The sequence below is a fragment of the Lissotriton vulgaris genome, chromosome 11 (assembly GCF_964263255.1).
Source record: "Lissotriton vulgaris chromosome 11, aLisVul1.2, whole genome shotgun sequence".
In the NCBI taxonomy this organism is placed as follows: Eukaryota; Metazoa; Chordata; class Amphibia; order Caudata; family Salamandridae; genus Lissotriton; species Lissotriton vulgaris.
This window is the reverse complement of record NC_141699.1, coordinates 383,172,936-383,199,219: the sequence shown is the minus strand read 5'-3', so window position 1 is coordinate 383,199,219 and position 26,284 is coordinate 383,172,936. Positions and strand designations below refer to the sequence as shown.

General features: G+C 46.2%; 1 protein-coding gene across 2 annotated transcripts in view; it reads right to left on the bottom strand.

Annotated features, from left to right (window-relative positions):
• The window catches only part of LOC147679827 (prosaposin-like), a 158,326-nt gene that overhangs the window by 59,763 nt on the left and 72,279 nt on the right, over nt 1–26,284 (bottom strand). For both annotated transcript variants that reach the window (XM_086943383.1, XM_086943384.1), the window contains exons 5-7: nt 23,204–23,349; nt 7,913–8,074; nt 7,055–7,223 (exon numbers count right to left, since the gene is read on the bottom strand). In XM_086943383.1, coding sequence (XP_086799509.1) covers nt 7,055–7,223; nt 7,913–8,074; nt 23,204–23,349 — 477 coding nt within the window. The remainder of the gene's footprint in view (nt 1–7,054; nt 7,224–7,912; nt 8,075–23,203; nt 23,350–26,284) is intronic.

The following is a 26,284-nucleotide window of genomic DNA, read 5'->3' as shown; positions in this document are numbered from 1 at the left end:
TGTATGTATGTACTTGAATAAAGAGGTTGGCACCACTACCCGACTCCGAGAGTTATTGGGGGAAGAAAGTGCATCATTACAGTGGCGACGAGGGTGGGATACTGACCCACGACCCCCACCACGCAGACTATGAGATACACGGCGGAATGGAGTGGTGGCGCAGGAGGAACGAGGAAGGCCCGAGGGTACGCACAGCAACCCCACCCTCAAAGGGCACAGCAAGGAGCGCAACGCAACCATCAGCAAGGAGAACAGAGCACCGAGAGCCCAAGTAGCGACGGTCGAAGAACCCTGAACAACCGAGGTAGGAAGCCAGTCACGGTCAAGGCCCACCGGTATACGCACTGGCTACTCCACCCGAACAGGAAAGGGCTGAAAGGAGCAGCCCTCCACCCTTGCTCAAGAAGGAAGAACGAAACGGTGCACCAGGGAGCCCGAGAAGCCTGGAAGGTACGCTGCCCGCAGCCCGGGCGGAGAAGATGAATGCACAAGCGGGCTACGCGATAGCGCCAGTCCAGTTCCTTCCCAGACCAGGGGAACCGCTCATGAAATGGGAGGACTGGAAGGAATACATAGACAATTTCATAGAAGTGATGGAAGACGAAAGCGAGGAGAAATTCAAGCCGCCGAGAAAGAAACGCATCCTGCTGCTAAATCTGGGCCCAGAAGGCCTAAGGATCTACAAAAGCTTGGTGCCGAAGAAGAGAGAGACAGAGGATGACGACGTGTATGCCCACGCGCTGGAAGACCTAGAAGAACACTTCAAACCCTCAGTGTGCGTCTCAGTAGACAGGTTTAACTTCCAGCAAAGGAAGCAACTACCCGTGGAAACGGTGGAAGAATATGTGGCGGCGTTGAAGAAACTGGCGGTCTCGTGCAAATATGCCAACTGGGAAAGTGAATTCATAAAAGACCAAGTGGTGATGCACACCACGTGCACGAGCGTGCAGGACAAGCTGTGGGCCGCAGGGGACACCTCCCTCAAGGACGTGTTGGTGATAGTTAAAAGGGCTGAACTGGCACGAAGGTGTGCAGCGGCTACGAAGAAAGAGATCGTGCCCAGTGGAACAGTGAACAAAGTAGATGATGAGGAACACCACAGGGATAATCAGGCACGGAAACAGCCAGAAAAGGGTCCCGACAAATGGCGGAACAGCCCCGGCAACCCTGGCAAACAGGCCGGAAGTAGCAAACGGCCTTGCTACAGATGCGGCAGTTGGACGCACGAGGCGCACGACCGGAAGTGCCCCGCGCTTCGCGCCAAATGCATGTTCTGTGGAATAGTCGGCCATTATGAAAAGGCGTGCAGGAAGAAGGCAGCCAAGAACGCAGTGAAGTACGTGGCCCAAGCAGCGGAGGAGCCAGAAGAGGCAGCAGAGGAAGAGGTGATCACAGTCCTCTGCATCTACGACGAAATATTAAGCATAAACGACCGAGGCCGTTTCACCGGAGGAAGAAGAACGATGAAACCAGTCTTGGAAATGAAGATCGGAGGTGTCGAAATCCAAGTGGTGGCAGACACCGGGTCGCCTTACACCATCATCCCCCGGAGCGTGTGGGAAGAGAAGTTTGCTCCGCGACTGGGCCCCGAGTTGGACAAGCTGGACATACGTCCCGTCACCTACAACGGTGATCGAATCCCTATGGCCGGGTGCAGGAAACTAATCTTCGAGTTCAGGGGCAGAGAGGCCAGATGCAAACTGTATGTCTCCGAGAAAGGTCCCTCCGTCCTAGGGTGGCTCGACCAAGGAGACCTGGGCATCAAGCTGGACCCGGGTGGCAAGGAACAGATATTAATGACGGAGCCGGAGGAAGCGCTGGACACGAATAAATGGAGGAAGGAGTTCCCAACGGTCTTTGGAGGTTCCGTGGGCAGGCTCGACAAATTCGCGCACAAGATCATGCTCAAAAAAGGAGCTGTACCGGTGGCACACAAGGTGAGAAACATCCTGCTAGCAGTAAGGGACGACGTGAAGGAAGAACTACAACAGCTGGAGAAAAGAGGGATCATTGAGCCGATAGCCTGTGCTGAATGGCTATCGCCGTTGGTGGTAGTGAAGAAACCGAATGGGAAGGTCCGTTTATGCGTGGACCTACGTGAGTTGAACAAAAACATAGTGGTGGAGAGGTTTCCCCTTCCCCGGATAGAGGAGATGCTGGCCAGCACAAGGGGTATTCAGTGGTACTCCACCATAGATTTAACTTCAGCGTATCACCAGATAGCATTACACCCAGAGAGCCGCAGCTTAACATCCTTCATAACTCCCTTCGGATGCTATCGATTCCGCCGCATGCCGTTCGGACTAGCCTCGGCGGCTGCGGTGTTTCAAAAGCTCATGCATCAGCTGTTTCAGGACCTCAAGGGAGTGCAATACTTCCAGGACGATATATTGGTGATGGGCCATGACAGGATGGACCACGACAGAAAGCTGGAGGCGGTGTTGGGCATCCTGGAAGGGAAGGGCCTCACAGCAGAATGGGCCAAGTGCCGGATAGGGATGGAGAAGGTAACGTACTTGGGCCATGAAATCAGTGCTCAAGGAGTGACTCCCAAGAGTGAAAATGTGAAGGCGATCTGCGACGCACCATCACCAGCTAACAAGGAGGAGGTCAGATCATTCCTGGGGATGGCGGAATACTATGGGAAATTCATTGAACATTTTGCCTCGAAAACTCACCATATGAGGCTGTCAACCCGAGAGAACAGCGAGTTCTGTTGGTCAGAGGAAGCTCAACGGGAATTTGAAATGATAAAGAGTGAAGTGGCAGGGGCAATACCACTGCAAGGGTTCGACCCCCAAGGAAGCACCATACTCACTACAGATGTGAGTGATAAAGGACTGGGGGCAGTCCTCATGCAAGACCGAGGCCAAGGGAGAGTCGAAACCATATGCTTTGCATCCCGCACCCTGAATGACACTGAAAAAAGATATAGTGTGATCGAAAAGGAAATGTTGGCGGTGGTGTGGGCCATGTCCCGGTTCCGGCAGTTCCTGTGGGGCACAAGGTTCCGGTTGAGGACCGATCACAAGCCCCTGCTCAAGGTGCTCACATCGAGTGGACATGCAGATGCGACACCGAGGATCTCGAAAATGTCGCTCAAGTTAATGGAGTTCCGATATGATGTTGAACACATTCCAGGGAACAGGAACAAAGTGGCGGACTACCTGAGTAGGGCGGCAGCGATGGAGCCCAGTACAGAATGCCCCGAGGCGGGAGAAGAGTGGGTCGCACTCACCGAGGACCTCGAAGTATCCATCAGCAAACAGGAATGGAAAACGGCATATGACGGAGACCCGACTCTGGTGAAAGTGAAGGACTACATTGTAAGAGGCTGGCCGGACAAATGCAAATTAGAGCGTGGCCTTGTCCCCTACTTCGAGGTGAGAGAGGAACTATCTATGGATGACCAGGGCGCATTCGTATACAGAGGGGAAAGAGTCATACCCCCGGCAACGATGATATCCAGATTGATGGACATGTTACACGAAGGTCACCTGGGAGCGGGAAAGTTGAAACTACGGGCCAAGCAGAATTATTGGTGGCCAGGAATGGACATAAGAGCGAAAAGACATGTGAGAGAGTGCCCGAGGTGCCAGGGCGCGGACAAAACACTGAAACCATTGCGCCCTGCCCTGGGAAAGATTGATCCTCCACAAAATCCGTGGGAGGAACTGTCCATAGACATTTTAGGGCCAGTGCTGAATGCACAAGGTATACAGAAATACATTTGTGTAATGGTGGATCGCTATTCAAAATGGCCGGAATTAAAGATCGAAGAAACAATGGACATTGAGAGGATAGTGAGCTTCATGGCGGAGACCTTCGTGAGAGAGGGCATCCCTAAGTGTGTCCTCAGTGATAATGGGCCCCAATTCCGCTCTGAAAGATGGAACCAGTTTATGCAAAGAAACGGAATAGTGCCAAAACACACATCCATATACCACCCGGCGGGGAATGGTTTGGTGGAGCGCTTCAATAGAGTGGTGATGGGCTCGATACAAGCGGCTATTGTAGACAACAAAGACTGGGAGGCGGAGATATGGCACATGGTGTGGGCGTATCGGATAACTCCCACGAACACTGGCTATAGCCCTTTCCAGATATTGAGGGGCCGGGAGCCGTTCACCCAAGACAACAGGATATGGAAGGACAGAGTCATTAAGAGTGAGTGGTCACCGGCAGTGGTGCAAGCCAATCTAAAGAAGGCACAAGCAGTGTATACCAAACACTACGATGCGAGGAGGAATGTAAAAGACACTGCCCTCGAAAAGGGGGAATGGGTGAGAGTAAGATTGCCCACACTACAGAAAAAAGGGGAAAGTAAGTACAGCAGGCCCCTGAGAGTTGTGGAAATCAAGGGCCGGGCGGCTTTGCTGAGCGATGGAAATGTGTGGTCGCAGGATCGCATGGCCAGGTGCAATAAAATACTCAACTGGAGAAGCAGAGGCAACGTGGAAGAGAGTGAGAGCAACAGTGACCACTCCAGTGACTATGGAGGTGAGGGCCCGGACTTTGGCGAAAGTAGTAATGAGGATCAAGAGGCAAGTGCAGAGTGTCAGCCGGAGGAAGACAGCAGTCGGAGCGTGCCTAGCGCGGCCGCGCTAGAGAGTGGACAAAGGGAAGAAACAACGACTGCCAGTTCCCCGGTAAGACTGACGAGAAGGGGCAGGGCGGTGGTCCCACCAGTGAGGTTCAGAGACTACGATATGAGTCAGGACTTGTTCACATAATTCGTTGGAAAAAAGGGAGATATGTAGTGAGCGCGCTAGCATGGTACGTCACGTAGCTACGTGACGTACGTTGACGTAGAGGCGCGGCAGGCGCAGCGCGGCATTCAGAGCGCGAGCAGGCTGGGCGCAGGACATGCTTTGCGCTCCTTGTATGTATGTACTTGAATAAAGAGGTTGGCACCACTACCCGACTCCGAGAGTTATTGGGGGAAGAAAGTGCATCATTACATGAACGTTCTAACAGTCATGATGAGCTCAGCTCGTCATGAGCACAGCTCAACCGTGCCTCATGAAGAGCTGAGCTCGTCATGAGCATGGAAAGTGTTAATAAATCAGTGGGTAACGGTGAGAGTCAGTGGACATAGGTGATTGTAAGGCTAAATGTATTGAATCTTTAATCATGAATTCTGTGTGTTTGCCCCATAATTTGGCAAATTCAGAGAATTCCCCAACATTTTGAATCTACCTCAAATGAGTGAAATAATACGGGCAGAGAATGTACCACATAATTTCCATGCTTTGCTACATAATTTGATAACCTTGCTGTATAATTTGATCCTCCATGCTGTATAATTCTACTAGCTCTGGCAACGTTGTTAAAATAAGCACACATGCAGAGTGGTCTGGAATCCATATTTCACAGGTAATGGTGAAATATTTCCCATAATTTGCAGTTCCCTGTGAAATATGGATTCAAATACCACAATGCCAATGAGTAGAGTGTAATATGCTTATTACCATCGTTGAGTGTGGAGAGAGGAGTCAGGATTTATGGGAGATGAAGCCTCTACTCATCTGCATATATGTTTTATTCCATGATATTATTTCATGCGTGCTTATTTTAACAATCTACATTTTAAAATATTTCATTATTAATTTATATCATTTTTAACACTAATAAATACTCTTTACATTTAAAAGTCGAAATAACTTATTTATTTCAACATTATTTCCCATGGTGTTATATTTCAAGCCCCTGACTGCATTAGTTTCTATGGGAGTGTGTTGTAGCACCTGTGAGTGGCCATCTGTGGTGCTAGACCGCCCTCAAAGCTAGGCTGCTGTATATTCACACCTTGTTTTCAAGACTGTAGTAACTTTGGAAGTGTATAGCAAGAGCCTTACTCTTTTATGGGTGTTTTTTTGTTTTATTTCCCTCCCTAAAATTTGCTTCATGCTTCCCTAACTTCCTCTTATTGTTGAGTAATTATTTCCCATTTTTCTACAACTCCCCCTGGTCAAGCCCACATTTACATGTAAAATGTAGCTTTATGTGAGCAGAGATCTTCACCGCCTTTAAGGAGATCCCTGCATATGTTACTAGCATTTTGAAGTACGTGAGTACTTCTACTTTACATACTTCAAAATACAGTTTGTGATTAGCATCCTTAGTAGTCTGAACAAACCACCGCTTAATCCTTCCCTTAAGCCTCTACATATGTCTTTTTGGGGGTTCCTAATTTCACCCCTGGGTTATGCCCTTTAACCACTCAAACACAGCGGTTCTGGAATCATATTAATAATTTAACCAAAAACCTATATTATTCATAAGAGCAAAAGTTAGACATGGTAGATGCACTGGCACAGCTTCTTAATCAGTGTTTGGGCAAAATTTGGTTGAAAAATACCGGGACACAGAAATAACATAAATTAAATATCAGGACACACTAATGTCATGATGCACAGATATTGTTGACAAGAATGTTGTTTTTTAAGGTAAGTAATATAGTTGTAAATAATGTTTATGTTAATGTTTAATTCACAGTATCACGATTACAGAATAGAAATATTTTCAATATCAATTACTTGTTTAACAGCTACCAACCATTGACAAAGCCAATAACCATGGCTGGTTTTAGGTGTATGTAGTTGCTGTGATATATATCTGGATGCAATAACAGAAAGCTTAGAGAGGAACCAACATACCATTGGGAAGCACACAGAAAATTAGTTCATATGCTTAACCCATGATCAAAATTGTATAGCCCACGCCCCATATATAGACACCCTACGTTTTTTCATCCCACTTAAAGCCCTTCATAGACCACATGACTAAAAGTCAAGCGGTTTGAGAATGTAATCAGAACCCAGAGGTTTTGCAGTGTTTAAGACAACTGAGTAGATATGTGTGCACACTGCACCTACCTCTGTCATCATCCTTAAGTTGTTGTTAGCATGCCTAGAAATTGAGCGAAAGAACACAGGCACCTGTTGCCTCAGAGACATCGGCTTGTGACACCATTCACCTGGTCAATGATTTGTGTAACGCACCTGTGACTCCTGGAGGAGAATCACTTCTAAGGCCCCTGAATGATGCTCACCTGCTCTGCTGCACAGGTGCAAATTGGCACAGAATGTTGCTGAATCCTGGTGGCCCTTGAAAGCCTTCATAATCGCAGTCTTGAATCTTCTGATCCCCATTTTGCAGGGCGTCCTAATTAAAAAAAATACTGTGTTGCACAAACCGTCCAGTGCCCTACTGATCTCTTCCTGCAGCAGGTCGTATGGAGTCGGGGTACAAGGAGACAGAAAACAAAAGGGGGGGGGTGTTAATCAAATGCATGTGTTTATTTGTGAAATATGAATTTGATTTATTGCACACTGAAAGGGATGGGGCTAAGATTAAGAGAAGGGAGGTAGACCCTGGGCTGAATTGCTGAAGTGACTGGCGCCTGGGTTACAAAGCCACCTCTAGAACAATGTTGCTGCTCCGGGGTTGATATAGGTGAACAGAGCCTGCCTTCTTAGACTGTGTGAGCCCAAGGTCCTGGGGTACAGAACATATGACCTATATCCTATGGGGCTGTATGGCTGACAGGGTCGGAAGACGGCTATTGTTGTATTGCAAAAGCTGGGGACACACTTGGAAACAGTATTGTTTTAACAATATTGGGGCCCTGGGCAGGACATATTTGGGTCTCTCTGTTCATAATTTTACTACTAATGAAAGTCCCCATGATGTCAAACAAACTTTCTTTTTCAGAAAGGGTTCACACAAAAAACTTTGAAATGTGTCTTTCCAAACCCCACAAAAACCCTTGTGCTGCGTCCACAGGAATACGGGGCCAGCCACCCGAGGCCTGCGTGACTCAGGGATGGGATACATTCAGGCGCTCCTACAGCGGGGCTTTTAAGGGGACTTGGGGACTTCAGCCACAGCCTCATGCTTTAAAACTCACATCGCTCTGATCATTAGCCACGTTTTTTTTCAAAAAGCTGAATACGTATTTGCAGGCAGTGCACCGGAATCCCCAGTCACCATGCAGCGGGTTTGTTCCATCTTTCCTCTTCCATTCCTTCAGACCTCCGGCATACTCTTCAGCACCGGAGCCAATCAGAGCCTGGGGCAAATGAAATAATATTAATAGTGCATAAAAGTTCATTCTACAGACCCAGGACTGGGGTGGGGCGCTGCTTTCACTGCCCATTAGGCCGACTAGTCTACAGGGAAACTGAGAGCTTTCCCCGCCGGATGCAGCTACTGAAGACCCTTTAAGCCTGGGGTAGAGTCAGTCACATGACACTAGAGTGCCTCTCAAATGCTGTGAAAGCAGTAGAATTCAGGTATATGTTGTCTTGGGGGCTCAAAAATTCTGGGTTTTTGGGACAGAGTCAGTTCTGTCAGGTTCGTGTCAATCAGAGGCCTCCAGGACTGGGAAAAAAATCAGCTGTATGTAATTCCAGTGGCTTTAATAGGTTTGGTAGGAGAAGGAAGAATCAGTGGCATTCTGGGGCTGTTTTTGGAGACTAGATGGGCAGAGATAGTAGAGTTAGTCACAAGTCATAATGGTAATTCTAAAAAGCTGGCAAAGCCAATTGACACCCATGCCAGACAGAACTTCTACATGGCTAGGAGAGTTAGAGAAAAGAGGGAAATATTGTGATGGAAATATCTAATAAACTCTTATAGATTGTATTTTCAATACCTCAAAATTAATCTTGAGATGTTTTATTCCATAGAGTATGTGGCCTAGCAGCTTCGCTGCAGGGTTGACTTGTCTGCGTAAGGTTGGTCTCTTTTATAAATGGCATAAGTAAAATAAAAGGGAATAGAAATGCTGCCATGAGGTTGGTTGTCGCTATAAGCAGTATTGCTTCACAGGCCTACGTCAAACTGATCAAACTCTGAAATGGAAAATTCCACTACAACATCTCCTGGCTACTTACATTCCATTTGGAGAAATGCCAAGGCTTGGAAAACCATGTCCACAAAATACACATGTCCGAGAACATGCCGCTTTTTGCTCAGTCCCCCCATGTTTTTAGGGCTGATCACCCTGATACTTGAACTCGCACAACCTTAGCTCTGTGTACTAAGGCACTGCTGCTCCCTCTCTAGTGTATGTGCTCTGACACCTAAAACATGGCATAATTGGCCAAGATAGAAAGTAAAAACTTTGAGCAGGCTGACCCGATTGGCCCCATCACAATCAGCCTGAAACTGTGCCTACGTCCTAGTAAACCATGAACAGTGATTTCCGATGAACACTTTACTGTTGTTTGGTGCGTTTTTGTCTTAACATATTTTTAAATTCATATCTCCTGCCCCCATAACAGGATTTTAGTGGTTTTGATTTATTTTTTCGTATTATTGTTTTTCATAATCCTTAGAAATTGGCTGTGAGATTTTTTTGGTTGTATTGTGTTTAGACGTTTTGACTCTATTAGTGTTGTAAAATGCTTGCACAATTTCCAAAATTAAGCCTGTTTGTTCTGTGCCACAGCTACAATGGTGGGGGACAGTTTTAAATTATTGAAGCTGTTTCTTTTATCCGACAGGATTTTGGGACTTATTACTTAGGAACGACTCACATCCTCCTTAAATAATAACCAATTTTCTTACTAAATTACATCTATAGACAAACCATTTTCATGAAAAATAACTAAGTACAGGGCAAAATTAAACAGGACATAGGGTGAAATCCCAGGTTCAGTATATCAAAAAAATATCCCAAACCATATTGTAATCAATTGAATAATAGGTACTGTAACAATTAGAAGGCACAAATAAATAAAAGACAGGGCTCCTATGTAAGTGTGCCATTGCTGCAGTGTGTTTTCTATGTCGACTACTTTGGAGCCAAGACAGGGGCGTTTCAGTGAAAAGGTAAGTAAATTAAAACAATTAAACAGATGAAGGTGGTTCAAAGTGAGGTTGAAAGGAGCAACACCACACTCCACGAGTAGGAATCCCCCACAATACAACAACAAACAAGCAGCTAAGAAACCATGGGTAAAGGAATATTGAAGATGGACAGGGAGCAGTAAAAATGGTTTTGTTTAGCTCCACTTTAGTTTGGAATCAATAGCTTACTGCAATCCTGAATAGAATGCTCATTATTTTGCGGGCTCCCGGGATAATGCTTTTTATTTTTTTACATTTCCATCTGTATTCATCCACAATTATTTTTTGGTAATCTTATCTGTACTTATCCCTATTTATTTTGGGTTTTGTGAAAAATTAAACTGAAATTAGTATATTTCCACATTTATTTTACGAATAGATCTGCACTCATGCTTAAATGCCTGTCAGGGTCCAATGCTATGAACACCAGCAGAAGATAAGTCAATGCACTTACAAGAAAATATGCTAATTTCAGTATCAGCCTTGTGCATATCGACTTCTGTTTAAGCCTCTTTTCTCAAAATCCTTTCTTTTTAACCTCTTACCTATCAATCCACACAGCTATTGGCCTGCTAGTCAAGGCAAGCAGTATTTAGAATAACTCGAAAAGCTACCCTATTTCTGAATGTATCCACATTTAAAAAGAATACAGATATGAAAATAAATGTTTTTCTGTCTCTATTTAGCTCTAAAAAGCAGTAAAAATGGAAAACAGGGAGCCATATTTTTACGTACTGAATTATAGAGGGTAACAGCGAATAACCCGGTGTCCTGAGTGATAACAAATAGACAACAAGAGGTAAGGTACTTTTTATTTTTTTTGCTTGATAACATTTAATCTCTTTTTAGTTTTACACATTTTCAATTTGAAAATATATTCGTCATTTTTGTCAAAATTAAGTATAATTTAATGATCAGGAAGTACCCATTCTGTACCTTTGCCAACAAGAAGCCTGCCACAAGCTTTAAGGGCTCATTTCAGGCTCCTCTAATATTTGATATATTTGTCCACCATAAGACCAACTGGCAGTAGAAAGGCCATGTCACAAATTTCAAAGTTGCACTAAATTGGGAAAAAACCTTCCACTTGCTAGGAAAATGACAGAGTTAAAATCTAAAATCAGCAATCCCCAGATTGCAGGATATTGAGTAACAACTTTGTAGAAGTTGGTGGTTGGACTAGAGGGGCAGAGCTAGAATAAAAAGAGGAAAAAGCGTGCTTGGACGGTAAATTAAATGCCTGTTGGGTCATAATATGGACACTGCACAGGGGAAAACCTGGGTAAATTGCCTAATAGTTTGTCTTGCTATGATATTAAGATATTCCTATATATTCTTTTTCAATACAACAATAATAATAAAGTGAGTTTATGACCGGAGCTGCATGCCCCCCCCCCCCCCTCTCACTGCACCCCCAAGCGCCTTGAGACCCTCACGGGTGAGTATGCTTTTAAAACCCCTGATTGATTGGGTACCATTTTATCAAAAAAGAGGCCTTTCAGTGAGTCACTCAGCAACTTCTTTTGTGAGTGACGGCACAATCCAAGAGTCAACAGGGCAGGGGCCTGAGACGGTTAATAGGAAGTTGCTTTTTTTTTTTAAATAAAGTTAAATTTAACAGAAAATGATACTTCTCAGATTACATTAGAGCTCATATGGAAATTGGGTTGTCTGCAGTTAGGCCACCTGAAATTTTAGGAGTAACGCAGAGAAAGCATACATTAAAACATCAATTTAAACAATCATATGCAGCAGCTGGTCATGCCTCCGAATAGGAGCATAGTGCGGGCAATGAGCAACAGAGCAGAATGCTGCACGTGCTAAAATGCTATGTAATGTTACATTGATTTGTCATGTGTGGCAAGGCGTTCCTGGTAATACATACATGTTACATACAAGTCAGGCCTGTTTGTGTGCCAGCATCAGAGCATTAACTCTTTACTGTGTGTGTGTGTGTGTGTGTTGGCTTGTGTCAGGCTGACGGCCTAGAAAATTATTTTTGGGAATGGTAATGTTAACAGTGTGTGCAAGATCACATTTATTTTCATAGCTGATGCCGAAGCACTGCTATCTGGCTGCAGACCCAACGGTGACTAGACACAACATTGAGACAAAAAATCGACTGGACAGAATATCAAGTTTTTTTATATAGAATGGACAGAATATCGAATTGCAAAAATATAGTGGTGCTGGATATTGAAATTCAGGTAAGAAATATCGATTTTCATAATATCGAAGTTGGTAATATCAACAGTCATAATATAGTTGTTAAATATATCGAATTTTAAAAGTATGTAATATTTTTGTAATTTATGTTTGAATTTTTTTTAAGTAATGAATTTTGAGTTATTTAATTTTCCCATATTTTAATTCCGTAGCGGGTTGTGGATTTATAGGGGAATAGGGTAGGAAGTAATTTATATTATTTTTTAGGAATTATTAATTATTTTTAATTTAAATTTGCGTTTTAGTTCTGTAGCGGGTTGTGGGTTTATGGGGAAATAGGGTGGGAAGTAATTTGATTGTAATTAAGTAATTATTTATTTTTATTTATTGGTATTGATAATTCATTTATTGTTAATTAAATAATAATTGGTAATAACATTTTATTAATTGGTAATTTTTTTGTAATAACTCTTTTTATTGCAAATAGAAAAGTGTTGGTCATTACACAGCGATTTACAGTTATTACAGTGTTGCATTCACAGATTGTCCCAGAAACATATTACTTCTGATGTCATAGTACACAAGGTGGTAGTAATACAGAGAACACTTAAGGCATGAATGGCTCGTCAAGGGAGGTGATCAGGGAAGGTTCTCACAAGTTGCCGCGATATTCATCCCATCTTGACCAAATTGCCATCCATTTCCGGGGACAACCCCGGGCTACATAGACTGTTTTCTGCTGCAGCACACACCGGTCTATGTCTTTCTTCCATGCACTGAGCGTTGGAGGTGTTCCCGCTCCCCATAAATGAGCTATATTGCGTTTTGCAATTACCTGTCCAAGTGTCGCCCATATTATGCCTTTTCCAGACAAGTCTATAGGCTCCCAAATGTTTAAGAGGCATCTTTTAATTTCAGGTCGCAGGTCAACCCCCCAGACCGTACGCATACAGTTGTGCACCCGCTTCCAGTAGTCGTGTAGTCTTGTATTAGATGGCACTCCGATAGTATGTGGAGAAATGTCCCCTCCTCCCCACACTGTCTCCTACAAAGTCCGTCCACACTCCTACCCATCAATACTAGTCGTGTACCAGAGATTTAAACTCAGTGTAGTATTTTGATATTGCCATTTCTTTGGGGGAAGAGAGTTCCTCCCTCCATTCCTCGTCATCAATCTCGAGACCGTCAGTCTCCCACTTTCTTCTGAGTGCAAGCAGGGGGTCAGTGGTGTGGGTAGATGTTTTTTATATGTGAGGGAGATAGCCTTCTCTGGAAGATGGCCGTCCAGCAATCTGTCCTCTAGGGTGGAGGAATCCGGGAGCGTTGTTCTGGGTGAAATGTTAGCCTGTAGTGAGTGCCTAATCTGAAGGTAGCGAAAGTGTTCCGTTTGCGCTAGGACATATGTTTGCTGTAGTGAGGCAAATGTCACCATACCAATTGGTCCCCATAGGTCCTTTATACGGGAGATCCCTATCAGGTCCCAGTTGCGGAACCCTTTTGTTCGACCCATTGTACCCAACCTTTCCGAGACCCAGAGCGGGGTAGCTAAAGTGAGTCTGTCAGCAGATCACAGTTTGCAGTTCACAATATGCCAGAGTTGAACAGAGTGCCTTGTAGGTCCTGTGAGGAGATATTTATTAGATTTAGAATAGAGCGCTGCCTCAAAGTCCCCCCCCCCCCCCCCGGGAGGAGCCACCTGTCCAACCCGTAACCAGGATCATCCCCACCGCTGTATGTGCCCTGATTTATGGCCGAGAGGTGTGCTGCCCAATAGTATTTCCGAATGTCAGGGAGTGCTATACCCCCATCGTACCACCCTAATGTAAGTTTCTGGAGTGAAATACGTCGTGTTCCGGCCCACAACAGGTCCCTTTGGGTGGCCTCAATTTCTGCAAAATACTTTTGTGGGACTAAATCTGAGTAGTTTTGGAGGGCATATAAGAAACGCTGCAGCGCCATCAACTTGAAAAGAGCTGCCCGACCCAGTAGGGACAGTGGGAGCCTCTTCCAAATGGTGGTTTCCCTTTTGAATGTTTGCAGGAGGTGGTAAGAGATTCCTCCCAAATCGTGTAGTCGCATCCCAGGAGATAAAAATTCCGAGGTACATGAAACCCTCTGCGACCACCTTGATCGGATAATCATGCGGTATTGAAGGGGGAGCGCCATGTAGGAAGTACAGTAATGATTTCCCCTAGTTGATGCTGTAACCTGAGTTTTTCCCAAGACTGGTGAATATATCTAGGGCAACTCTAAGGGATTTGGAGGGGGAGGCAAGGTACACAAGGATGTTGTCTGCATAGAGCAAGATCCGGTCCTCCCATCCATCTGCCCATCTGAGCCCCCGTAGTGAGAGGTCTTGTTGTATCCAAGCCACGAGAGGCTTTAGGATAGGGCAAAAAGCAGGGGTGAGTGGGGGCAGCCCTGTCGCGTTCCCCTCCCCAGTGTGAAAATCTCTGAGATCCTATTGTTCACCACCACCTGGGCCAATGGCTCTGTGTAGAGGAGGTGCACCCATCCAATGAAATTTGGACCAAAGCCCATCTTCTTGTGGACCACCATCATATAAGGCCATTCAAGCGTGTGGAATCCCATTGCGGCATCCAACGAGACCACCACCGCATCCTCCTGGATCGTATGGCAGCGTCCTAACACTCCATGGAGTCGCCGTAAGTTAAGCGCAGTGTTGTGGTGCGGCATCAAGCCCGATTGGTCTGGGTGGATCAGTTTGGTAATTATCGGCTTGATCCTATTGTAGAGTAGTTTTGCTAGGATTTTGGGTTCAGCGTTCAACAGAGATATTGGCCTGTAAGAGGAGCACAGCTCTTTGGGGTTTCCATCTTTAGGGATGACCACCAATGTGGCTATGCGTTGGTCGCTTGGTAGTTTCCCCTGAGCTTTACAGTCCTCAAGCATATTTTTAAGGTGTTGACCCAGACAGTCGGGTTTGAGCTTGTACAGCTCGATAGGAAGACCATTGGGTCCTAGGGCTTTCCCAGGTCGGAGCTCGTTATTTGCTTTGGCCAGCTCCTCAGCGGTGAGCGCACCCTCCAAAACCTCTCGGTCTTCGTCAGAAAGGGTGGGTAGCTTGATGTCGGCCAAAAGTGCGGAAGAGACCTCCTTCAGCCGCTCCGACCCCCTACTGTATACGTTTTTGAAATGTGCTGCAAACTCGCCAACTATCTCCCGAGGTTCAGTGAGGAGGGCTCCCGATGCGGTCTGGAGCTCAGACACCATCCACGGCGCTTTCCACTTATTTTCTAACCAGGCTATTAGCTTGTCCGCTTTGCCCCCTTGGTCATATAACCGGCCATCCCTGTCTCTTGCTAGATATTCAGCGGCATCAGTGGCTAGCGCCTTATATTCAGCCACTTTGATCTGCATCTGATGCAAAGCCCCCGGATTCCCGTCAACTTGCGCTGCCCCTCCAGAGTGAGAAGGTCACTCTCAAGGGCAAGCATTTGCTTCTTCTTTTGTTTGCGTTGGCCGGCAATTGTGGAGAGGGCTTCACCTCTCAGTACGGCTTTAAATACATCCCAAAGGACCACAGGGGATTCCACCGTCCCAACATTATCTTGAAAGTATTGGTCCACGAATGGGTGATCTTTTCTTGGTCTCAGGATTATGAAGGAACCAGGAGTTTATGGGTGCAACACAGCCTACTTTCCTTTCCCTAATAGTGAGGTGTGCCCATATAGGAGATTGGTCAGATACCCCGTGCTAGATGTTTAATCTCTCGAATGGTAGTGTCATGCTACAGAGGTGCAAGGATGTAATCTATCCTTGAAAAAGTATGATGCGGCCCTGAGAAGAATGTGTAATGCTGTAGATTAGGGTGGCGCATATGCAGAGGTCCACTAATCCGAATGCATCCAGGACATTGGAGAGCCACATTTGCCCCGTCGTAAGGTCTTTGGACGGGTGCCTATCCAGTCCTCCCGATACAACTGCATTGAAGTGCCCACCCAGAAGAAGTTGTCCCTCAGGAAGGGAATGGAGAAGTTCACCCAGATCATGGTAGGACTGAGTCTGGAGACCCGGGGGGATATAAACCATCACCAGGTTGAGTATGCGTCCCTCGCACCTCCCCGAGAGCATCGCATAGCGCCCCAGCGGGTCTGTCTCTGAGTGCTCAATGACAAATGGGAAGTTAAGGCGCAACAGAATGCCCACCCCCGAAGTGAATCCGGCATGCGTCGCCAGCGTATAGCCCCCATCTGTTGAGTGAGTGACAGGTGTTGCTGATAAGGTGTGTTTCCTACAAGAGGACAACAACTGGGAGGTGCCGTTTAACAAATTGAAGAACTATACTCCTCTTGAGCTTGTCACCCAATGTTCCAACTCAGGATTTTAAGACTCTTATCCCACCCTGTAGCCATCGCTGGAAGCTATCCTAGCACGCAATCTGTAGCTCCTGCAACATCGCACCAACACACACGTACATATCCTGCATGACCAATTCAAGCCCTCATCCCCCACTCCCAAACATTGCCAACCATCCATAAACAACCCTGTAACTGCTGTCCCCCCCAACACCCCCCTCCCTGCTTCCCTGCCACGTAGGTTTAAAACAACCTACATACTTAACTAGCAGAACGCCTTTCGCCCAAAAAGGAAAGATAGATGAACCCTCCCCCCCCGAAAATCTGTGAGGTGGGGAAATGCGCTGGCACCAACTGCAGCTGCAGATCGCATTCCCCCATGCATTTAATAGCTAGTCAAGCATATGCACACAATTCTGAATAAACCCCTATGGCACCAACAGTTCCATCCTGCCCCCCACCAAATGTCTGTAGCAATGTCTCGTGGCCGGCCATACCAGACCGTTCGTGGAATGCAAACAATCAAAGTCAAGAAGTATTTTCAGCCCTACCCGTCTATACCTGGCACGTTTCTGGTGGGGAGAGTACACCTTCCTCCCAGTTGGTACCGCCCCGGGAAGTCCCGACCCCTAATAATACAGAAAAGATTTATACATTACAGTACAGCAAGTAGAGGTTCAAGAGGGCAGTTTCCCCAAGCAATGTGAGTCCACTAGCGCCTCTGAGTGCTGCTCATGTCGGGGCTATGAGATCTCGATCGCCATGAGCGCTGACTCACTCTGTCAGTGTCGGATCTTCCATCCGGGAGCCCGGTGACTTGGCCAGGGTGTCTCTCCATCCATCCTCGGTGGCAGTAGCCAACTCCTGCGACACTCCTCTGTCGAGCCAATCTTACACCTCCGAAGGTGCCGTGAAGAAGAGGGACCTGCCGCCTCCAATTATTTTGAGCTTTGCAGGGAAGAACATCATGTACTTGATGCCCCTCTCCCAAAGCGCCGCCGTCACCCCATCAAAGGAGCACCGTTTCCCTTGCACTTTAAGCGCAAAGTCTGGGAAGAATCTGACCGTTGCATTCTCATATTCTAGGTCTCCCATCTGTAAGATGGCGTCCCGGTCTATATAGTTGAGGATTTTCGCAATGATGGTCCTCGGTGGAGCTCCCGGCTTGGGCCTGGGGATCGGCGCTCGGTGCGCCCTCTCGATGGTGAACATAGTAGAAAGCCATTTTGGTTTCAGGCACTTGAGGATCAAATCTTCAAGGAAGAGGTCCATGCTAGGCCCTTCCAAACCTTCTGGAACGCCCACCATGTGAAGATTGTTCCGTTGGGCCCTCCCTTCCTGGTCCTTGAGCGTCAGGGCTACCTGGCAGTGCTGGTGTATGAGTTCGTTAACCCTCTGCTCGAGCTTCTTGGAGGAGGCCTGGAGCTCCCGGATGTCCGTCTTGATGGTCCTAGCCTTATCTCACGTCTTGTTGAGATCGGGACGTATAAGGTTCATCTCAATAGACATCTTGTCGAGTTTTGTTTCAAGGGTGGTCCCTAGATTTTAGATTGCCGCCATAATGGAAGCCAAGGATGGCTCAGCCTGTGCAGGTTGGTCCCCGTCACTCCCTCAGTCTGTGGGGCTTTCATCAGGACCACATATTTGTCAAGCTTGTTCATCTGGGCCCCCGCTGGCATCTTTAGGCTTCATTCTGTAATCTCCTTTGTCTGGGCCGCCACTAGCTGGCCTCCCCCGAGCTCCTGTGATGCCGTCTCGCAGCTGTTCCGCAGGCCAGTACTAATAGCAGTCTCCAGGTCGTCCTGCCATACCCTGGTGTCACTGTACCACACGCTGCCATAGTCTCTTAGGTCACTTGGCCTGGTCGCCGTCCGCTATTCACTGGCAGGCCCGCAGGCCTTGGTTCCCCAATCACAAGCTTGTTCACACGACAGCCGGGCCTCCTTTCCCCGCTCTGGCCCCCAGCCCACGTTTGGGTCAGCCAGAGAGGGATATCAGATGTGTCCTCAGTTGGCCCCTTTCCGCCACGGGGGGTGGGGATGAGGGGCGCTCGTTCAGATCAGGGTGCAGCAGCAAGGTTAGCTTCTGGGCAAGGCCCAGCTCCCTCGTCGAGTCACGGGCAACCCCACTCTCTTAACCGCCTCTGCACCTGGGTCTTCCGGCATGTGGGTCACTGGGGGCCACCTCTGGCAGACCCTCCCAAAGCCTTAGATATTCCGGGGCACCTCCCTCCAGGGAAGGGCCGTTCAGACAGCAGATCTCTGGAGCTCAGGTGGGTGGTACTGCTCAAGCAGGATCCGTTGCCAATCAGGTGCTCCCGAGGCACCACTCTGCAAAGCTCCCACACGATTTCAATTGCAGCCTCCACACAGTCGCCAGCCGCAGGTCCTGCCGGGTCCAGCAGCCAGCTGCCAATGTCCTCCCCTGCTGCCTTTGGGGCTGTGGCCCACCTCGCGGCCCCCTTTCAATGTAGCGGGGCTCCCACGCAGTCCTCAGTTATGGGCCGTCACATATGCGGCAGATAGGGGTGATCGTGTTCAGGCCCACATGCCCTCCAGGCTGTCCCCACAGGCACCGGTCACGTCATGATGTTGGAGGCGCCTCCCAGCCTCCAAGCTGCAGTGTCTCCCATCACTTACTTATGTTCATACACAGGGGCCGCGGCTCGCTGCGCGACCCCTTCGATAACTTTGGTGGGTTTGGTGGGGCGGCGAGGCCTCAAAGCCAGGATCTTGCATAGGCGTCTGAAGGGAGCTTCCATCACTAGGCTCCCAGTCCCCCCCGGCCGCTGTCGCCTGCACCGGGCACACCGTGAGAACGGAGGCGTCCAGAGTCTCTGAGTTTTAAAACCTGGTGCTGCTTACACCTCGTGGTCCTCCCACCTCTTTATTGCGCTGCCTGGGTATTATGTGCTGGATTTTAGGGGGTTTGGGGCTTTGCTCCGGCGGAGCTCCCTGCTAGGCGGCCATCGTCGTTGGTGCCAAGCCACGCCCCAAGTAATTAAGTTTTATTAATTGATTAATTGATAATTATATTAATTGTATTAATCAATTATTCAGAGCGGGTTGTGGGGTTATTAGGGAATAGGGTGGTAAGTAATTTAATTGTAATGTATTAATTATTGCAATTATTTTTGTGAATTGGTAATTAAATTACTGTTAATTATTAATTGTTTTTATTACTTATTAATTTTTGCAAATGAAAATGAATTTGGTTTTAATTAATTATTAATAGGTAAATATTAATTGGTATTTATACATAATTCATTATTAAATATTTTGTAATTGGTACTTAATTTGTTAAAATTAATATTGATAATTAATTTATTTTTATTTATATATTAAATCATTACTTTCCCTACTGTTGCACTCACTGGAGTGGGAATAGTAATTTTTACCCCTCGCTATCCAACACTTTCCCTACTGTTGCACTCTCTGGAGTGGGAATAGTAATTTTTACCCCTACGCTATCCAACACTGTCCCTACTGTTGCACTCACTGTATTGGGGATCGTAATTTTTACCCTCCCGCTATCCCACGCTTTCCCTACTGTTGCGCTCTCTGGAGTGGGAATAGTAATTTTTACCCCCACGCTATCCAACACTTTCCCTACTGTTGCACTCACTGGAGTGGGGATAGTAATTTTAACCCCTACGCTATCAAACACTTTCCCTACTGTTGCACTCACTGGAGTGGGAATAGTAATCTTTACCCTCCCACTATCCAACGCTTTCCCTACTGATGCATTCACTGGAGTGGGAGTATTAATTTCAACCCCTACGCTATCCAACACTTTCCCTACAGTTGTACTCACTGGAGTGGGAATAGTAATTTTTACCCCTACACTATCCAACACTTTCGCTACTGTTGCACTCAGTGGAGTGGGAATAGTCATTTTTACCCCTACACTATCCAACACTTTCCCTACTGTTGCACTCACTGTAGTGGGGATAGTAATTTTTACCCTCCCGCTATCCAACGCTTTCCCTACTGTTGCACTCTCTGGAGTGGGAATAGTAATTTTTACCCCCACGCTATCCAACACTTTCCCTACTGTTGCACTCACTGGAGTGGGGATAGTAATTTTAACCCCTACGCTATCAAACACTTTCCCTACTGTTGCACTCACCGGTGTGGGAATAGTAATCTTCACCCTCCTCCTATCCAAAGCGGTCCCTACAGTTGCACTCACTGGAGTGGGAATATTAATTTTTACCCTCCCGCTATCCAACGCTTTCCCTACTGATGCACTCACGGGAGTGGGAATAGTAATTTTTACCCTCCCACTATCCAACGCTTTCCCTACTGATGAACTCACTGGAGTGGGAGTATTAATTTAAACCCCTACGCTATCCAACACTTTCCCTACAGTTGTATTCACTGGAGTGGGAATAGTAATTTTTACCCCTACGCGATCCAACACTTTCGCTACTGTTGCACTCACTGTAGTGGGAATAGTCATTTTTATCCCTACACTATCCAACACTTTCCCTACTGTTGCACTCACTGTAGTGGGGATAGTAATCTTTACCCTCCTCCTATCTAAAGCGTTCCCTACAGTTGCACTCACTGGAGTGTGAATAGTAATTTTTACCCTCCCGCTATCCAACGCTTTCCCTACTGATGCACTCACGGGAGTGGGAATAGTAATTTTTACTATCCAACGCTTTCCCTACTGATGCACTCACTGGAGTGGAAGTATTAATTTTAACCCCTACCCTCTCTAACACTGTCCCTACTGTCGCACTCAGTGTATTAAGGATCGTAATTTTTACCCTCCCGCTATCCCACGCTTTCCCTACTGTTGCACTCTCTGGAGTGGGAATAGTCATTTTTACCCCCACACTATCCAACACTTTCCCTACTGTTTCACTCACTGGAGTGGGGATAGTAATTTTAACCCCTACGCTATCAAACACTTTCCCTACTGTTGCACTCACTGGAGTGGGAATAGTAATCTTTACCCTCCTCCTATCCAAAGCGTTCCCTAAAGTTGCACCGACTGAAGTGAGAATAGTAATTTTTACCCTCCCGCTATCCAACGCTTTCCCTACTGATGCACTCACGGGAGTTGGAATAGTAATGTTTACCCTCCCACTATCCAACGCTTTCCCTACTGATGCACTCACTGAAGTGGGAGTATTAATTTCAACCCCTACGCTATCCAACACTTTCCCTACAGTTGTACTCACTGGAGTGGGAATAGTACTTTTTACCCATACGCTATCCAACACTTTCGCTACTGTTGCACTCACTGGAGTAGGAATAGTCATTTTTACCCCTACACTATCCAACACTTTCCCTACTGTTGCACTCACTGTAGTGGGGATAGTAATTATTACCCTCCCGCTATCCAACGCTTTCCCTACTGTTGCACTCTCTGGAGTGGGAATAGTAATTTTTACCCCCACGCTATCCAACACTTTCCCTACTGTTGCACTCACTGGAGTGGGGATAGTGATTTTAACCCCTACGCTATCAAACACTTTCCCTACTGTTGCACTCACCGGAGTGGGAATAGTAATCTTCATCCTCCTTCTATCCAAAGCGTTCCCTACAGTTGCCTCACTGGAGTGGGAATAGTAATTTTTACTCTCCCGCTATCCAACGCTTTCCCTACTGATGCACTCACGGGAGTGGGAATAGTAATTTTTACCCTCCTACTATCCAACGCTTTCCCTACTGATGAACTCACTGGAGTGGGAGTATTAATTTCAACCCCTATGCTATCCAACACTTTCCCTACAGTTGTATTCACTGGAGTGGGAATAGTAATTTTTACCCCTACGCGATCAAACACTTTCGTTACTGTTGCACTCACTGGAGTGGGAATGGTCATTTTTATCCCTACACTATCCAACACTTTCCCTACTGTTGCACTCACTGTAGTGGGGATAGTAATCTTTACCCTCCTCCTATCCAAAGCGTTCCCTACAGTTGCACTCACTGGAGTGGGAATAGTAATTTTTACCCTCCCGCTATCCAACGCTTTCCCTACTGATGCACTCACGGGAGGGGGAATAGTAATTTTTACCCTCCCACTACCCAACGCTTTCCCTACTGATGCACTCACTGGAGTGGGAGTATTAATTTTAACCACTACGCTATCCAACACTTTCCCTACAGTTGTACTCACTGGAGTGGGAATAGTAATTTTTACCCCTACGCTATCCAACACTTTCGCTACTGTTGCACTCACTGGAGTGGGAATAGTCATTTTTACCCCCACACTATCCAACACTTTCCCTACTGTTGCACTCACTGGAGTGGGAATAGTAATTTTTACCCTCCCACTATCCAACGCTTTTCCTACTGTTGCATTGACTGGAGTGGGAATAGTAAATTTTACCCTCCCGCTAACCTATGCTAACATTATTTAATAGTTTTTTAATATTATTAAGTTAATATATATGTATTAAAAAATAAAAAAGCATGTTTATTATTTTTTTATTACAATAATTATTTATTAATTTTAAGGTTATTTAAGTATTTTTAAGTATCTTTTACTTAATTATATTAATTATTTTATAATTTTACATTACTTTTAAGACATTTAAAACATTCAATATTTTTACAAACTATATTATTTACGATATTTTGGATTCGATATTTTTGTACTTACCTGTTTGTAGATAGGATTTCGATATTCTGGCTTTCTATATTTTGTCATCAATATTTTGCCAGGTTGATATTTTGCTCCTCGATATTCTGTTAGTGATCCATAGCTAAAGCCTTCTCTAGGCCGGGCCCAAAGATCAGAAAAGATGATCCATGTTCCATTTTTCTGCATCCTTTTAAAGTCAACCCAAGTACCAACAGAATTTTTTTTCAAGGAGATAATCTATTTTTTTAAACTCTTACCTCGGCAGGAGCATTCTGCCAGAGCTCCATGCAGAAATCTTCTTTAATGCATAATGAGGCTGTCTCATCACTCTGGCACCAGTATTGAGGGCCTTGTTGACATAGTTTAGGGATCTCCAGATGACCTTGCTCCACACCTGTCCCCGCTGCACCAAAGAACAGACAAGAAGGGTACTAAGTGATCCACAAATGTGGTTTGGAAATAAACAGGTAAATATTAAAACCATACTCAAATGTCATTTGCCCCAGAAAAGAAAGCTCAGTAAGCCCTGTTAGGGTTCTAAACAAAATGTTGACTTATTAAATATGATTACATCTTACATTTGATCTGTGAGGCTACTCCAAGAGACCTAATAGTTGGACCTCTTCTACATAGTTCTCACCAAACCTTTCAAGGAAAAAAAATGCCCATTTCCGAATGTATCGAAGATGTTTTGTGATGATGGTCGAAAAGGGATCAATCTTTAATGAGATCCTAAAATGTAGTTGCTTATTCAACATGTTTTGACTCACAATTTATAGAACACATGCTCACCTTTAGTTTACCAGATTTGCCATCTGGCCAGTTTACTCGAATAGGACTACATTTCTGTTTTAGTTTTTTTATGACATACATGCTGTTGGGATGAAAGCCTCCAATTGACCTGTGCCTCAGTGCTAATTTTGAATTTTTTCTTTTGCCCATGAAGGTTCCTATGTCTTTTTACTTTTTGTCAACAGTCCCTGAAGCATTGAGACTTCCTGAAATGCAATTAGCCTTCCTAATTTGGTCACTTTCAGTCAGGAGATTCTCCATTGGTCTCCCTGTCTTGCAGTCTCAAGGACTAAGGGCCAGTTTACCAGTTTGACGGTCCTACAGTGGATGGTGCAAGGCGCCGTCCGCTGTAGGACTGCCAAAGCCGTGGTGTGACTGCTTGCCAGGTTAGGAATTAAATCATGGTCTGGCAGCGGTGCACATAGATACTTCGCCAATTATAGCAGCTATGCCAGGGGAACAGCCATTCTCATCCACAAAAGGGTCCCCTTTAGTCTTGGCGCTGTTGTGCGGGATGCCGAGGGTAGATACATCATTGTCACGGGATCTCTGGTGGGTTATAGCGCTGCCCTGGTGTGCGTGTATGCCCCGAACACTGACTCCCCCGATTTCTTTCACAATTTGAACACCCAGCTGGCGAAGTTGGAGCCACAGTTACTATTAGTGGGAGGGGACTTTAACTTAACTGTCCCGCCCTCTTAGAACTCTGTGAACAGTTTTCACTTTTAGATATTTGGCGTGAGCACAATCCCACCCTTACAGATTACACACATTATTCCGGCCAGCATAACACCTGGACTAGAATTGATTTTTGGCTACTTTTCCCTGACGTTGCAGGCTGGTTTCTCACGCTTGAGACTCTCCCTCTGACATATTCCGACCACTCCCCGGTAGTGCTCTACTTGAAAGTCCCTCATCTCGAGGGATTTGAACAGCAATGGCACTTCCTGAGCGGCGCTCTACACGACAACCTTTTTAAGGCGGAAATACGCGAAGCCATTGAGGACTACTTTGCTATTAACACTGACTCAGTGGACTCCTGGGCTATCCTATGGGTAGGTTTTAAGGCAGTCATCAGGGGTATTTGTATTGCCAAACATACTGGGGTACTCAAGGATCTCCGTAACATATTACTGCACATTGAGTGTGACCTTGCGGCGCTAGATGGTGCCTCTCTGCATTCATGGTACAAAAGGGGGTGGTGATGGACGGAGCATCTGAATCAATCAAACACTCACACCCAGTCAAAAGATCTGGGTTTAATCCATCACCGTTCTTTAGCCCACTCTGCCACCCCAGTTCAGACATGGCTATATGAAAATCAGTCTGACCCTGTGCCTCATGGGAACAGTCCAGCCCGAAATGCCAAGCCATGTCTTCCCTGGACCGGAAACAAGCTTCAGAGGACCGGTTTCTGGCATTCCAGCCACCTTCAGCCCGGCTTGCTTGAATCCAGGGGCAAAGTGAGCAAGGGACTCACGCCTGAGCATACCCTGCCACACTTATGGCGGCCAAAAGTGGTACAAAAGGGGATGGATTAAACCCAGATCTTTTGACTGGGTGTGAGTGTTTGATTGATTTAGATGCTCCGTCCATCACCACCCCCTTTTGTACCGCTTTTGGCCGCCATAAGTGTGACAGGGTATGCTCAGACGTGAGTCCCTTGCTCACTTTGCCACTGGATTCAAGCAAGCCGGGCTGAAGATGGCTGGAATTTACTTCACCCCGGCTAAAGCGCACAGGATAGATCCATCCAGACAACAAACTTGCCAGAAATGCGCTGCACCCCATGCTGACTTTGCACATCTAGCATGGACATGTCCTCCGCTACAGTCCTACTGGGAACGAATTCACTACACTCTGGGCAAAATGATTAACTTGCCCCTCATTCCAACTCAGGAAGTGGCCCTATTGGGATACACAGTAAACTTCCCCAGGGGGGTCAGACAGTTCGCATCACTGGGTCTTCTACTGGAGAAAAGAGAGGTTGCAATACATTGGGGCAGAAAAACCACACCTAATGTACAGAGTTGGCTGAACAGTTTAGCCTGTTGAAATGTAAATAGCGGGATCTATGCCGGCATAATGCCCAGTTCTTCCCGTTCTAAAGACAAATTGGGCCCATATCGTTCCTATGTGGAGGATCTATGCTGGTCTCTGACTCTCAAAGGAATATGGCATTGTTCCAGACGGAGTGGGGTAACACATTTCAATAGTTTGGGCTAACTTAGTAACAGTTAACACTCAACAGAAATGGCATGTCCCGAACGGCCGGTCCTTGTTGTTTACTATGTTGGGATACTTACGGGGCCGGGGAACAATGATGGTTGGAGGCAGGGGATGGCCTTCGGATTGATGACGTTATTGCATTACTATATTCGTCGTACCAGCCTTGTCAGGCATAGTACCTATTGCAATTCTAAATTGTAAATGTTTTCTTATGTGACAGTGACATTGTAATCACTAGTGAACAGATTTGCATGTATGTATCTTTTAAAATTATGTAAACTGGCAAATAAAGTTAAAAAAAAAAATCATGGTCTGGC